We start from the raw sequence: 14791 nt of genomic DNA, 5'->3' as shown, positions 1-14791 counted from the left end.
AAAAAATTCTCTTGTATCCATCTCCTGACTTGTTCTTTCCAATAACCTTTTCACAAAGTTGCTTGGAGTGTTCTTTTGTTTTCATGGTGTAGTTTTTGCCAGGATACTGACTCACCAACAGTTGGACCTTCCAGCTACAGGTGTAATTCTACTACAATCAATTGAAGCACCTTGACTGTACACTAGCAATCTCCATTTAATTAATTATGTGACTGCTAAAATCAGTTGGCTGCACTTGCGATGATTTGGTGTATCATATTAAAGGGGGGGTGTTAATACTTATGCAATCAATTATTTTGTGTTTTATTGTTGTAATTAATTCAGATCACTTTGTAGAGTTCTGTTTCACTTTGACACAAAAAAAGTCTTTCTGTTGATCACTGTCAAAAAAAGCCAAATTAAATCCACCATGATTCAATGTTGTAAAACATTGAAACATGAAAACTTCCAAGGGGGGCGGCGGTGAATACTTTTTAGAGACACTGTATATGTACATTGGATCAACAAGTAAGTGTAAAGCACTGCAGTTAATTGTTAAAAGCAAATCATTTAAAAAATGTCAAAAATATTTATTTGTCAAAGTACCTTTTCAAAAACTTTTAAAAATTATCTCACATTTTGAAATTAGATTTATCTGCAGTAATGTACATTCATAAAAGAGTACCTTTTTCCTCAGTAATTAATCCATTGTATTTAGAGTAACAATACTGACACCTCCACACTGTAGCCTTATTACTCCCTCAGAGGTGAGAACCAAGTGACCTCAACGACAAACCCCAGCCTCCAAAGCTATTTAATTCTATTAGGCTCTTCCCTACACCATAACACTCACACTGTCACACCACTTTCATCGTCATAGACGTCCAGAGAGCTTGCTGCATCCAATTAACGTTTGTCTCCAATATCCTGATTTCCTCTCATCAACATGTGCCATTTAATGCAGGGCATCTCAAAAATATAGCATACTTAAATCCCTCAAATGCAAGACCTCTGAAATCCTCTGCACCCTTGCAACCTCCTGTGATAATACTGATCCTCCCTCAATCTGTGTGCTCACCCCTTGATTTCCTTCACCCAACCAATGGCAGTTGTGGCTTCAACTATCTGGCCCCAAAACTTTTGTATCACTTCTTGAAACCCTTCCCTCTCTCCCTTTCATCTTTTTTTCTCTCCAGTCCTGCTGAAGGGTCTCGGCCTGAAATGTCTACTGTACACTTTTCTATAGATGCTGCCTGACCTGTTGAGTTCCTCCACATTTCGTGTGTGTCACTTCTCTCCTTTCTTTAGTTTTCCAGCTAAATCCTCTCCCTTTGGTGAAGATGTTGCCATTTTTATTGATACCGCAGAATACTTGCAAAACCACATGGTTTTTGTTGCTATACACTTTACTGCAGCCAGTTTCCAACTTGCAGATGAGAAATTGGAACAAAGTTAGTCACATCTGTCCTCTCAGGGTAATATGTAAACTCCCACAGCAACATCTCAGAGAAGAACAGGACAATTCTCCCTGGTGTCCTGACCAATATTTATCAATCAACTAACATCACTAAAAGAGATGGATCTGCTTACTCCTACAAAACATTGTGGAATCTTGCTGTGCACAACTTGCTGTTGCACTTCCCAAACTACTACTTTGACTAAAATCAGTAAGTTTCGCTAAGTACAACACATTTTTAGAATATCTTGGAATCAAGTCTTCCTTAATTATAGCCAACATTGCCAAGTGGTACAAAATCACATACATGGATAGAGCGTTGGCTGATTGGCAGGAAACAGAGAGTGGGAATAAAGGGATCCTATTCTGGTTGGCTGCTGGTTACCAGTGGTGTTCCACAGGGGTCAGTGTTGGGGCCGCTTCTTTTTACATTGTACATCAACGATTTGGTTTATGGAATAGATGGCTTTGTGGCTAAGTTTGCTGATGATACGAAGATAGGTAGTGCTGAGGAAACGGAGAGTCTGCAGAGAGACTTGGATAGATTGGAAGAATGGGCAGAGAAGTGGCAAATGAAGTACAATGTTGGAAAGTGTATGGTTATGCACTTTGGCAGAAAAAATAAACGGGCAGACTATTATTTAAATGGGGAAAGAATTCAAAGTTCTGAGATGCAACGGGACTTGGGAGTCCTCGTACAGGATACCCTTAAAGTTAACCTCCAGGTTGAGACAGTAGTGAAGAAAGCGAATGCAATGTTGGCATTCATTTCTAGAGGAATAGAGTATAGGAGCGGGGATTGATGTTGAGGCTCTATAAGGCGCTGGTGAGACCTCACTTGGAGTACTGTGGGCAGTTTTGGTCTCCTTATTTAAGAAAGGATGTGCTGACGTTGGAAAGGGTACAGAGAAGATTCACTAGAATGATTCCGGGAATGAGAGGGTTAACATATGAGGAACGTTTGTCCGCTCTTGGACTGTATTCCTTGGAGTTTAGAAGAATGAGGGGAGACCTCATAGAAACATTTTGAATGTTGAAAGGCATGGACAGAGTGGATGTGGCAAAGTTGTTTCCCATGATGGGGGAGTCTAGTACGAGAGGGCACGACTTAAGGATTGAAGGGTGCCCATTCAGAACAGAAATGCAAAGAAATTTTTTTAGTCAGAGGGTGGTGAATCTATGGAATTTGTTGCCACGGGCAGCAGTGGAGGCCAAGTCATTTGGTGTATTTAAGGCAGAGATTGATAGGTATCTGAGTAGCCAGGGCATCAAAGGTTATGGTGAGAAGGCGGGGGAGTGGGACTAAATAGGAGAATGGATCAGCTCATGATAAAATGGCGGAGCAGACTCGATGGGCCAAATGGCCTACTTCTACTCCTTTGTCTTATGGCATATCAAGAGGAGATATAGGAAACCATAGAAGATTTCAAAAACAAAGTTAACTGAAAAGAATCACTAACATTCTCTTTATACAAAGCAGCCAATTTACCCAATGACTCATTCCAACCAAATCAACTTCAAATGGATCAAAAGTCCTCTCCTGCTTCCTATATTGGTGCCTAGGTATATGATAATCCTCGAAGTAGCTCATAGGAAATCTGGCAAAGCTCAGCATCAAACATCAACACTACCTGTATTAAAGTCTGAAGAGTTGAAGACCTATTATCACAAAGCAACACTTGAGCTTTCACACGCTCTTTGCCTCAGTGCACAACAGTTCACACAGACACCAGGTCCTCCTCTTTAATAGAATCACAGAATCAAAGGGACTAATCAACATTTGAAAGTAAGACCTACAGCCTCAGCACTCCCAAGCTCAGTTCCACGGCAGTGAATGGCTCTTGCAACACTACACTCAATGCCAAGGTCAGGATAAATTCTTTAAATGCCCCAATGGTCAATGTCATCCCAGGGAGACCATAAGAGCAGTTGGCCCATCAAGTCTGCTGCGCCACTTCATCGTGGATGATTTATTACCCCTCTCAACTCCCCTCCCTGTGGAGCACCACTAGTCACTGGCAGCCAGTTAGAGACACGAGTGCTGGCTATTTCCTGTGGGTTGGGGAGAACGGTCAACCACACCAGAGTTTCCTTTAGCCAAGCATTCTGAGTCTCAGTGGTAGATCTGTTGAGAATACAGCTGAGGCTCAAGGTGAAACAAATGGTGGGAAGATAATGGAATTACCCTCCAATGACAGAAAGACTATTAACTTCCTGAGCAGCAGAGTTATTCCATCTTACAATCTCAATGTCCTTCAGCATCCATAACAATCCAATAGATTGGAACAGCATGGGTAATAAAATGATGTTGAGATATGGTCTCAAAGAGAGACAATCAGATAGATGGTGTAGAGGTCCAGTTACTCCACATTAGCCACTTGTGTGATAGGCTCCTTTGTGATTTCACCCAACACTGTTCCAGTGGTTTGGTTTTAATCCTGACTACTGTACTGCCTGTGTGGAGTTTGCAAGTTCTCCCTCTGACCACATGGGTTTCCTCCAGGTTCTCCAGTTTCCTTCCACATAGTGTGGGTTGGTAGGTTAACTGGCCACTAGTGTGTAGGTGAATGGTAGAATCCAGGGTCAAGTTGATGGGAATGTGGGGAGAACAAAATAGGATGTGCAAATGGGTGACTGATGGTTAATGGGTACTTGGTAGGTCAGAGGACCTGTTTCTGTACTGCGTTTGACTCTTGGATTTGGTCAGCAAGAGGTTCGCACTGAGAGTGGAACATGAGTACAAAACAGGTTTCTCAAGATATTGTTCTAGGTCAACACACTACTCCTTCCCCTTTGACTTGCCACCGAGTCGCTTCATGAGCTTCATGAGACTGAACTTGCTTTTCTTCTTCAGATCAGGTTCTATGTCCTTGTTGATGTCTGCCAGAGTGAAGGGAAGTGGTAACAGAAGAGAAGTGGAAGGAGGGGGAGAGGCAGAGAGAGGAAATACAGGGGAATGGGGACGAGAAAAGGAGTCAGGAAGGTGATGAGGTTGGGGAAAAGGAAGGGGACAGAACAAAGAAGGAGATAAAAGGGGAAGAAAGAGAAAAGTTAAAAAAGTGCATGAGGAAGAGAGGGAAAGGAAAAAGATCAGAATGGAAAAATGGGATAGGGAAAAGAAGGAGGGAGGTTAAATAGTGAGGGGAAAGTGGAGAGGAGAGGGAACAAGGATACAGCAGGTTAAACAGGAATGGGGAGAAGTGGAGAGGTGGGAAAGAAAGGAGGAAAGAGATGAGAAAGGAGGGGCCAATGCAGTGGAATGGAACAGAACACAATGTGAAAGGAAAGAGAAAATACAAAGAAGATGAGAGGTTATTTATATTCAAAAACCAAAAGCCGAATTTCAATGAAATGTTCTTGCTCCTCACCAATTTTGTTGATCATAGCTTCCATCATGAGGTCCTCCTCCATTTCTCTGCAATAAGAGCAAGTGAAACAGGGTGACTTATTGCTTCCTGATCAGCCAGCCCTGCTCAAGCCTTCTGGTACTGCCCTAGGTACAGGCCTCTGGAATCACCAGCAACAATGGCAGTAGACGCTCCCTTGGACTGTCCCACCCAGAATGAGAATAAACAAGTCCATAGATAACTAGAACTTAAATCATTCATTCACAGTTGTTGACAAAGTCTGACATGCTTAACATCACAAGCATTTGCCTCTACTACGCAAGTCATAACATTTTGATAAGAGCCATTGAGTAAACATGCAAACAGTAATACAACCCAAGTTATCCATGCCCATCAAAGCTAGTCCCATTTGCCTGTATTTACCCATATCCCTCTAAAACTTCCCGATCCATGTACCTAGGATTTAGGATTTAGATTCCTTTATCAGAAAATGTATATAAGTATATAACCTGAAATTTGTACTCTTCACAGACATCCATAAAACAAGACCCCTTAGAGTGGATGATAGCACATATAGGTAGATAGATAGATGTAGAGAGATATAGAATGATAGATAGATAGATACCTGTTCAAACATTTTTTTGTTCACCTGACATATTTCTTTCAAAGGTTCACTGTCTGATAATGTTTCAACAAAGAATTTTAAACCCCCTGAACTGTGTAACATCGTCTTATAAACAGCTCTTCGGTAATGCCAATAAAGAACTAGTGAGGAATGAGTGAACCAGAGACCAGACAACTGGGCAGCGCAAGCAATTCAGTGTAGTTACTGCACGGTGCAGACAGGGTACTTGCTGAGAATGTACTTCACAAGACTCTACCTCCCACTTACACACTAGGGCCTTTAAAATAAGCTGTGCACTTCCAGGCAACAGTGAGTGTTCGGTGCCATGGGTGGCTGTCAGCCAATGTGAAAGGCAGACTGGCAGATGGTATGTCCTGAGCCTCTCTTCAGCTCTCTGTGATTGGTCAGCAGAGTTGGATGTAAAATACTGTACTTTTAACAGTTTAGTTAACACTTATACAGTTCCACCATCCCTAATATACTGTTAATTCCAGGTGATTCCGTGTGAATTACAGTATATCATCCCATCTTCGGCTTAGAGTTGAAAGAAAGAAAGCAATTTTCACACTCCTCTGAGGATGCCAAATAAGCTGGTACAGTATCTTTCCTGGTGCCATTAAGTTCCATAGGGCTTGGGGGTCAGCCCCTAGTCCCCGAGTCTCATCGGAAGGAGACACAGGGATGGAGAGGGGCTTTCACCCGGTAATGTAGTTCACTCTCATCCTGATCATGGAGAGATACACATGCAGTCGGGGATCATTGATTGAAGGAAGTGCGGGCTCTCCTGGAAGGGGTGGGGTGGGGTGGGGGTGAAAGTGGGACCATGGATGTTGCGGGTGCATTCATTCAGCCCACATATTCTTCAGCTGATCATCCTAACCACTTCCTTACCCCATGTCATCACTGGTGTCCATACATTCACTTAGTAAGGCCCTAAGCCCTGAAAATCCCTCCCTAAGTCTTCCCCTCCCCCTAATGTTTAGGGATGTGCATTAAAGTACGTCACCACCCCATCTTTGACTGAACTTTTGTGCACCTGCACTGGGAAGTGTTTATAAAGATGGGTTAAGTTTTGTTTGAAAATGCACTCTCATCTTTGGACATCTTGCCAAGATGAAGCTGCAAGTCCTCGATAGTCTCTTTGTTTCCGGGGAGCAGTGGGAGGAGAGCTTTGCAGGTGGTAAGCACCACTCGTGTCGTGTGCAGTTGGTAGGTGCCAACCGAATTGTTGGTGATGTCGTAGTACAGGCGCACCAAAATAGCTCAGCCAGAGCGGCGGCACAGGTTTCCAGCACTGCAGCCTGGAAGTTCTCTGGGCCCTTTGCTTTTGCTGTATCCGTATTCATGATAACACATGATTGTATTGAACTGGCTAGGGACTGGCTTCTTTGATGCATGGAGCTCAGGAGGAAGCCGGGCAGCATTATCTGCTTGGCTCTTCTGCTATGATTGCTTCATCCTGGTCTTTCTCAGTCACACGATAAAATGTACAGCTGTCAGAAACAGGAATGTCCCCTTTCAGCTATCCGCTGGTTAAACACCCAACGCTTTTCATCAAAATGCCACGGAGTGATGAGGAAAGGTGTATAAATATAATTAAAGCATCACCTGGGTCAGTGGTAGAAGGAGAAGAAAGGGAAGGGAGAGAGGGGGTGTTGTAAGCAAGTGATTTAGTGGAGTTGAGGTCAGTCCAAAGGAGCAGATTAACTGGACCTGATAGTCTTGTTTTTGATTCCAAAATTACTCCATTGGCAATCATAAATGAAAAATTCAGGGATTTCCTTACACACCTCCCTTTGTAACCACCTTGGGCTACCTCTTACCTCACTCGATCCTCATCCAGTCTGTCGATGATGTTATTCCTGTCCTCCACTGTTTTCAGCAGCTCTTCCATCAGTTCCCGTTCATGGGCCCGGTCTTTGTCAGTTTTTTGTTCCTCTGCAACAGTTACACGTTGGAAATCAGGAAGCCTCTAGCTACCAAACATTATTATAAGCATTTTCGACAATAGGATGGCTGATCATTGCTCGATTTTGATTTCTCCCCACATTTGCTACAATTGTGCATCATCTGCACCGTGACCACTGTTGGAATCGAACAGCCAGCAATATTCCTCCTAGTCTTTGCCTGATATTCCTCAATTCCTTGCATTTCTCAGCTCTTTTCAGCTCATGAGAACTGCAGGAATTTAGAAATTGTAAAGGCAATAAGCAAGTAAATAGGTGGGAAAGTAGAATGGGGTCTGGAGAGAAGTGAAGGGTTTGTGGCAGGATGGAGGGCAGGAGTAATTAAAGATGCAAAGACAAGAAAGGAATAATGAGGAAAGAAAGGAAGCAGAGGATAGGTCAGGAAGAGAAGTGGATATTATCAGCAGAGACATTATTGGAAATAAAAAGCAAATTTGTAGTGAGTTTCATTGGAACAATATCAAAGACTAATTCAACAGCATTCAAAATCTAATATCCAGTGCTGATTGCTCTTTTCAACTAAGCTTTGGTCACTCACCTGCTTTACCCATTAACGTTCGCAGTTCCTGGTCAATCACACGCTGGTGATCCTCTAGAATCTGTTGCTTTGATCTGTCCACAAAAAACAAAGGTGGGGGATTTACATCATTAAGATTTAGATTCAGGAGTGGGAGTTACATGGAAAAATCAAAGGCTTCAGACATTCTGTTTGGTGATGTGCCTTGGGGAGCAGGAGCAGGGTAAGGAAATTGAAAATGACTTTGAACACACCCGCCAGTTGGTTGGCACAGGTACTCCATCAGCGTCTGTCACCTTGCAAGTGTTTACCCTTTTGGAAGACATTCTTATGTCAGCCTCTGAGACAGAGATCACAGGGTCATGGAGTGCCACAAGAATTCTCATAGCTGTAGTTCTATTCTCCCTTTCAAAACGAGCAGAAAAGGTGTTGAGTTCACCTGGGAGTGAAGCATCACAGCCATTTATGATGGTAGATTTCACTTTGTAGGACGTAATAGCCTGTAAAATCTGCATGAATTCAGAACACTTTTCTCAACCAGTCCCTGATTTGTTTAAAGGGGGACAACATTCCAAAGGTATTGATGACTCTTTTACTACCCCCATCTGTTCACCTTCTACTTAAGCCGGACTCTGCTGTCCATACCCTCATAAGCATGAGACCTATTTTCTCTATTCTGAATACAGTGATTTACCCTCTCCTTATGTGGCTTTACTCTATGGTCCTCATACACTGCAAGCAGACTAATCTCTGTAATCCATCCCACTTGCAAGTATCTCAGTCCTGTAATCCTCTAGGTGCTAACAACAGTTTCTGTTTTGCAGCAGTGTGAAGACTGAGTGTGGGAGGACAGAGCAGAGGGTGTAAGTGGTCAGGGAGGAAGGGAGTGATGGATGGCAGGGGCAGGATAGGCTTCGTGTTGCGGAGAGGAGATATTGGAGATCGCAGTACTCTCTCTTGCTCCATCCTGCTCCAATTCTACTTACATGTAAACAAGTTCAGACTCCCTTCTCATCAGCAACTGCTTCTCATGGATCAGTTTGAACCACTCCACCATTAGGTCATCTTCTTGGTCATCTATTTTTAATGTAAATACAAGAAGTGTTGAGTGTTTTTTTAAGTTGAAGGGTTGAAAGCCAGACAATGCAAAGGTCCTGCTCCAACACACTGGCACTGGTACTGAGTCTTCGCATTCCACAATGGTCATCTTCTGATAAATCAAGCCGAGGGGCAGGAATATACCAAAGGTTCAGGATCCATCAAGTCTGCCCCACAGTCACCAAGCTCCAGCATGAAATGCAAGGAATCAGTCAGCCACTCAGCCCTTCAACCCTGTTCTACTATTTAGAAAGCTCATAATTTACCTTCTTTTTCCAGCCTCTGTATTATTCATTCCCAATATTTTCACATTCATTCAGTATCCAAATCTCTTTCTTCTCCTTTGGTTTATCCGCCATTAATTTTAATTATGTGAAGCTCAGATTGTGACGTATTTGTCCCTGGGAATGTGCAAAAGATCTCTGAGAAGGGATAAGGGAAAATCATCTTGGGATCAGGATGATTAATACAGACCAGTCCAAGATCGAAGGGAAGATAGTGGTCTAGAAGTTCTAAAGTGGTTAGATCAATGCTCTCCTATGCTCTTCATGGCCCACTTGAACTGCTCACTCTTACAATCAGGACAACTGTCTCAACAAAAACAGAGAAAGCTGGAAGCAAATCTGAAAGCACCATAGATGCCACCTCATCTGGAGTGTTTCCAGCATTCCCTGTTTTTGTTTCGGACTTCCAGTCCCTGCAGGATTTTTTGCAGCTCTGCTGCATCCTTTTACAAACACAGTTCAACAGTATCAATGTACTAGGTATTGAGAATTAGGTATTGAGAAGCTGACGTGAGCAAAAGACAGTTTAACAACATTAAATTAAAAAAACAGAAATTAAGGAAAATTGCTTTTCAGGGGTTAAATATAAATCCCTGGTGATGGACGGATCTGGGCAAGAAGGTGTACATGGACAGGGTAGACAAGGTTCTCTGATTTAGATAATCAGGGGCAATATCTTAGTTCCACCTACCTGCCTTGTTTGCCTTTCCAGCAATCATTCAAACCAACACAGATCTCCACTGTCCCAAGACAGTCCCTGCCCTCCAATCCCTTCACTGCCAGGCAAGAAGCTACAGGGCTCACTCACCTCCTTCGCAGGTCCGGAGCTGAGGTTCCAGCTCCACCCCCTTCTGTTCTAAAGCGTCCAGCTCCTTCCCAATACTTTTCAGTTCCCTCTGAATTTCCTGCTCCGACATCCGGCAACTGGGTAGAGTCTGGAATGAGGAACGTGGAGATTAAATAGAACACAAACAAGTAGGCAGACACATGGAGCTGATTTTGGATATTCTTCCCCTCTGAAATGAGAAACCTGATGCTGGAGTTGGTGCCCAGCAGTCTATGAGTCAGAGCCTGTGGGTTCTAACTATCCCAGAGAAGTCAGCCCTATATTTCAGACTGACTCTTTAAGTGCAATATTATAAGACCATAGAACCATAAGACATAGGAGCAGAATTAGGCCACTCGGCCCATCAAATCTGCTCCACCATTCTATCATGGCACATTTATTATCCCTCTCAATTCCATAACTCCATTCTCATGCCTTCTACCCAAAACCTTTGATACTCTAACTAACCAAGCACCTATAAACCCCTGCTTTAAATGCACTCAATGACTTGGCCTCCAGAGCTGTCCATGGCAATAAATTCCACAGATTTGCCACTCTCTAGCTAAAGAAATTCCTTTTATCTCTGTTCTAAATCCACATCCCTCTATTCTGGGGCTGTGTCCTGTGGCCCGAGACTCACCAACTACAGGAAACATGCTCTCCACATACACTATATGCTTTTCAATATTCGATAAGTTTCAGTGAGATCCTCCATCATTTTTCTAAACTCCAGCTAGTATAGGCCAACAGCCATTAAATGCTAATCATGTGTTAACCCTTTCATTCCCGGAATCATTCTCATGAACCTCTTCTGGATTCGCTCCAATGCCATCACAGCTTTTCTTAGATAAGGGCCTAAAACTGCTCACAATACTTCAAGTGTGGTCTCACCAATGCCTTATAAAGCCTCAGCATCACATTCTTGCTCTTGTATTCTAGTTCACTCAAAATGAGTACTAACTTTGCATTTGACTTTCTTATCACCAACTCAACATGCAAATTAACCCTCTGGAAATCATACACAATGATTACAAAGTCCCTTTGTACCTCTATTTTTTGAATATTCTCCCTTTTTAAAATATAGTCTACGTCCTTATTTCTTCTACCAAAGTGCATGGTCATACATTTCCCTACACTATATTCCATCTGCCACTTCTTTGCCCAATCTCTCCTCTGCAGACTCCCTGCTTCCTCAGTGCTGCCTGGCCCTCCACCCATCTTTGAATCCTCTGCAAAAGTGGCCATAAAACCATCAGTTCCGTCATTCAAATTGTTGACGTTTAAAGTGAAAACAAGCTGTCCCTGCGGAACACCACTAGTCACCGGCAGTCAACCAGAGTAGACCAGCTACAATACCACCTCTTGCCACTTGCCAGTCAACCAATCTTCTATCCATGTTAGCATCTTTCCTGTAATACCCTGAGCTCTTATCTTGCTAAGCAACCTTAAGTGTGGCATCTGAAAATCCAAGTAAACAACTTCCACTGACTCTCCTTTGTCTATCCTGCCTGTCATTTCCTCAAAGAATTCCAACAGATTTGCCATGCCGTTAAGGAAACCATGCTGACTTCTGGCCTACTTTATCATGTGTCTCCAAGTACCCAAAAACCCATCCTTAATAATTGACTCCAACATTTTTCCAACCACTGAAGACCAGCTAACTGGCAGGGGTGCAGTGCTAGCAGGGGTGCAGTGCTAGCTGGAGTGCACCGAAGCACGTCCGGCACATCTTTAAGAAAAAAGCCGAAATAAACAAGCTAATTAATTAGGTGCTGCCCAGGGTGATTTGAGTATCTCATAAACTGCTGATCTCCTGGGATTTTTACGCACAACAGACTCTGAAGTTTACAAAGAATGGTGGCAAAAACAAAAAAAAATCCAGCGAGTGGCTGTTCTGTGAACAAGAGCGTCTTGTTAAATCCACTTGCTGGATTTTTTTTGTTTTTGGCACCATTCTTTGTAAACTCCAGAGTCCATGCAGCAGCAGGTGCAGAAAGAAGGCCTGGAAGATCATCGGGGTCACCAGTCTCCCCGACCATAAACTGTTTCAGCTTGCTTCTGCCTAGCAAACGGTACCACAGCATTAAAGCCAGGCTACGGGACAGCTTCTTCCTACAAGCCATTAGACCTATAAACACACATGTCTATACATTGCGATGGAGTCATAAAGCAAAGATTTTTATTCCGTCGTGTTGTGGGATGGATGTAAGATTTAAATAAATTCTAAATTCTAGATCTCCGTCATGCCACAGTGCAAACGGAGAAATAATAGTGTCCTCAAACCCAAGATACCTAACTCACTCTGAAACTAACCTATCATCCCTTGTCCCCCACCTCCCAGCTCCTGACACTTTCATCAACACACAACACATGCCCACTACCACACACACACAACCCCGACTCATATCCCTTACCATACATATAATCACACCCTACACATACATAGACGTACATACAAAGACACACATAAAAATGCACATGTACACATGCAAAATTTCACACAAATCCATGCACAGACCTACACAAACACAGAAAGACACCCACAGTCCTGCACATACCTATCCACACTTATCTACTTTCATAGCACACACACCCACAGAAAAGGTACACACAAACTCATATACACAAATACACACACATACGAATTCTGCACATGCATACACAAACACACACTTATATAACCAAAAGCATCCACACACAACCACCTGCTCACAGAAATACCAACATACATAAATACAAGAGGTTCTTCAGATGCTACAAATCTTGAGCAACACACACAAAATGCTGGTGGAACTTCGCAACTATCCATGGAGGGGAAAAAACAGTCAATGTTTTGGGCCAAGACTCTTCATCAGGTCTGAAAAGAAAAGGGGAGAGAAGCCAGAATAAGAAAGTAGATAGAGGAGAAGGACTACACACTGAAATGAGATAGGTGGAACCAGATGAGGGGGAAGGTGGGTGGGTGGGGGAAGGGGAATGAGGGGAAGGTGGGTGGGTGGGGGAAGAGGGATGAGTGGGAAGGTGGGTGAGGGAAGAGGGATGAGGGGGAAGGTGGGTGAGGGAAGAGGGATGAGGGGGAGGGTGGGTGAGAGGGGGAAGAGGGATGAAGGGGAGGGTGGGTGGGTGAGAGGGGGAAGAGAAATGAGGGGGAGGGTGGGTGGGTCGGGGGTAGAGGGATGGGGGAAAGCTGGGAGGTAGCAGGTGGATGTGGTCACGGGCTGAAGAGGGAGGATTCTGAAAGACTGTGGACTGTGGAAGAAAGGGAAGGAGGAGGGTCTCCAGTTGGAGGTGATGGGCCAGTGAGGTTAGAAGAGAAGGGGTGAGAGTGGAATCAGAAAGCAGAATAGCAAAAGAGAGAAGGTAGACAGGGGTAAAATGACCAGAAGTTAGAGAAATAAGTGCTCATTCTACCTACAACTAGGCACACATACATACACTGACACATAAATCCACCCACCTACACACTATATCCATTCAACGAACCAGACGTGTTCTCGTCTGCACACTCACACACTTCTATGACTGACATGCCAATTCACACGTAACCAAGTATACACACAGATGCACAGTTATTTACAGATCAATGTACCCAGGCAATAAACACAGCACAAATCACAAACACACAATACACATACACCCATCCATTTATACTCAAACAGATTTACTACCAAGCCCCACACACACACACACACACACACACACACACATTCTGACACACACGTGTATCCACTATTTACAGGCAAACAGCTTGTTCTGTACAGCGGAACATTCAGTACAAAAATACACTTGTTTGCTACTTTATTAGGTATACCTGTACACCGCTTGTCAATACAAATATCTAATTGGCCAATCATGTGGCAGCAACTCAATGTACAAAAGCATGCAGACATGGTCAAGAGGTTCAGTTGTTCAGACCAAACAGCAAAAAGGGAAAGAAATCCAAGTGACTTTGACTGTGGAATGATTGTTGGTGCCAGATGGGGTGGTTAGAGTATCTCAGACACTGCTGGTCTCTTGGGATTTTAACACACAACCATCTCTAGTCTACAGAGAATGGTGCAAAAAGCAAAAAAAAAAAATTCAATGAGCAGCACTTCTATAGGCAAAAAGCCTTGTTAATGAGAGAGGTCAGAGGAGAATGGCCAGACTGGTTCAAGCTGACAGGAAGGTGACAGTAACTCAAATAACCACACGTTACAACAGTGGTGTGCAGAAGAGCATCTCTGACTGCACAGCATATTGAACCTTGAAGGGACAGGAAGGAGACCATGAACATTCACTGAGTGGCCACTTTCTTAGTACAGAAGTGGCCATTGAGTGTAAGTGTACAGATGTGGCAGAGGAGATTAATCAAATTCTCTGTTGGCATCATGTGCACCCTCAGTTTACCGTTATTCTCTATACCTTTGTCATTAATGTGTAGTGGCTTTTTCTTCCTTTTTCTCCTGTGCTCACCTCTTGTGATGATTCAGCAGGTTTTGCCAGATTATTGTTCTCCTTGTCATTGCCACCTATGAAAACATCTTTAAAAAATTCTTCTCTTGCTGTAAAGAAAGGAGCATATAGATTACAAAACATACAGAATTCATAGGGGACTTCACAAGTGCATGGGGGTTGTTTCCCTCGTCTGGGGTGTCCACAAGCAGCGGTCAGCCTGAAAGAAAGAGTCAGCCATTCAGCACTATATGAGAA

The 14791-nt window shown here is 43.4% G+C and overlaps 1 protein-coding gene across 3 annotated transcripts in view; it reads right to left on the bottom strand.

The window, feature by feature from the left end:
* Nucleotides 1-554: 554 nt before the first annotated feature.
* The window catches only part of micall2a (mical-like 2a), a 112888-nt gene continuing 98651 nt past the window's right edge, over nucleotides 555-14791 (bottom strand). The window contains exons 9-15 of one of the 3 annotated variants that reach the window (XM_072268411.1): nucleotides 14555-14643; nucleotides 10082-10208; nucleotides 8878-8968; nucleotides 7913-7986; nucleotides 7231-7345; nucleotides 4804-4850; nucleotides 555-4315 (exon numbers count right to left, since the gene is read on the bottom strand). In XM_072268411.1, the coding sequence (XP_072124512.1) occupies nucleotides 4215-4315; nucleotides 4804-4850; nucleotides 7231-7345; nucleotides 7913-7986; nucleotides 8878-8968; nucleotides 10082-10208; nucleotides 14555-14643 (644 nt within the window). In that variant the 3' untranslated portion in view covers nucleotides 555-4214. Of the gene's footprint in view, nucleotides 4316-4803; nucleotides 4851-4871; nucleotides 4984-7230; nucleotides 7346-7912; nucleotides 7987-8877; nucleotides 8969-9260; nucleotides 9412-10081; nucleotides 10209-14554; nucleotides 14644-14791 lie in introns of those variants that run through there. The other 2 variants (XM_072268412.1, XM_072268413.1) reach the window with 2 other exon arrangements.

The sequence above is a fragment of the Mobula birostris genome, chromosome 9 (assembly GCF_030028105.1).
Source record: "Mobula birostris isolate sMobBir1 chromosome 9, sMobBir1.hap1, whole genome shotgun sequence".
Classification (NCBI taxonomy): domain Eukaryota; kingdom Metazoa; phylum Chordata; class Chondrichthyes; order Myliobatiformes; family Myliobatidae; genus Mobula; species Mobula birostris.
This window is presented reverse-complemented; position numbering and strand designations above follow the sequence as displayed.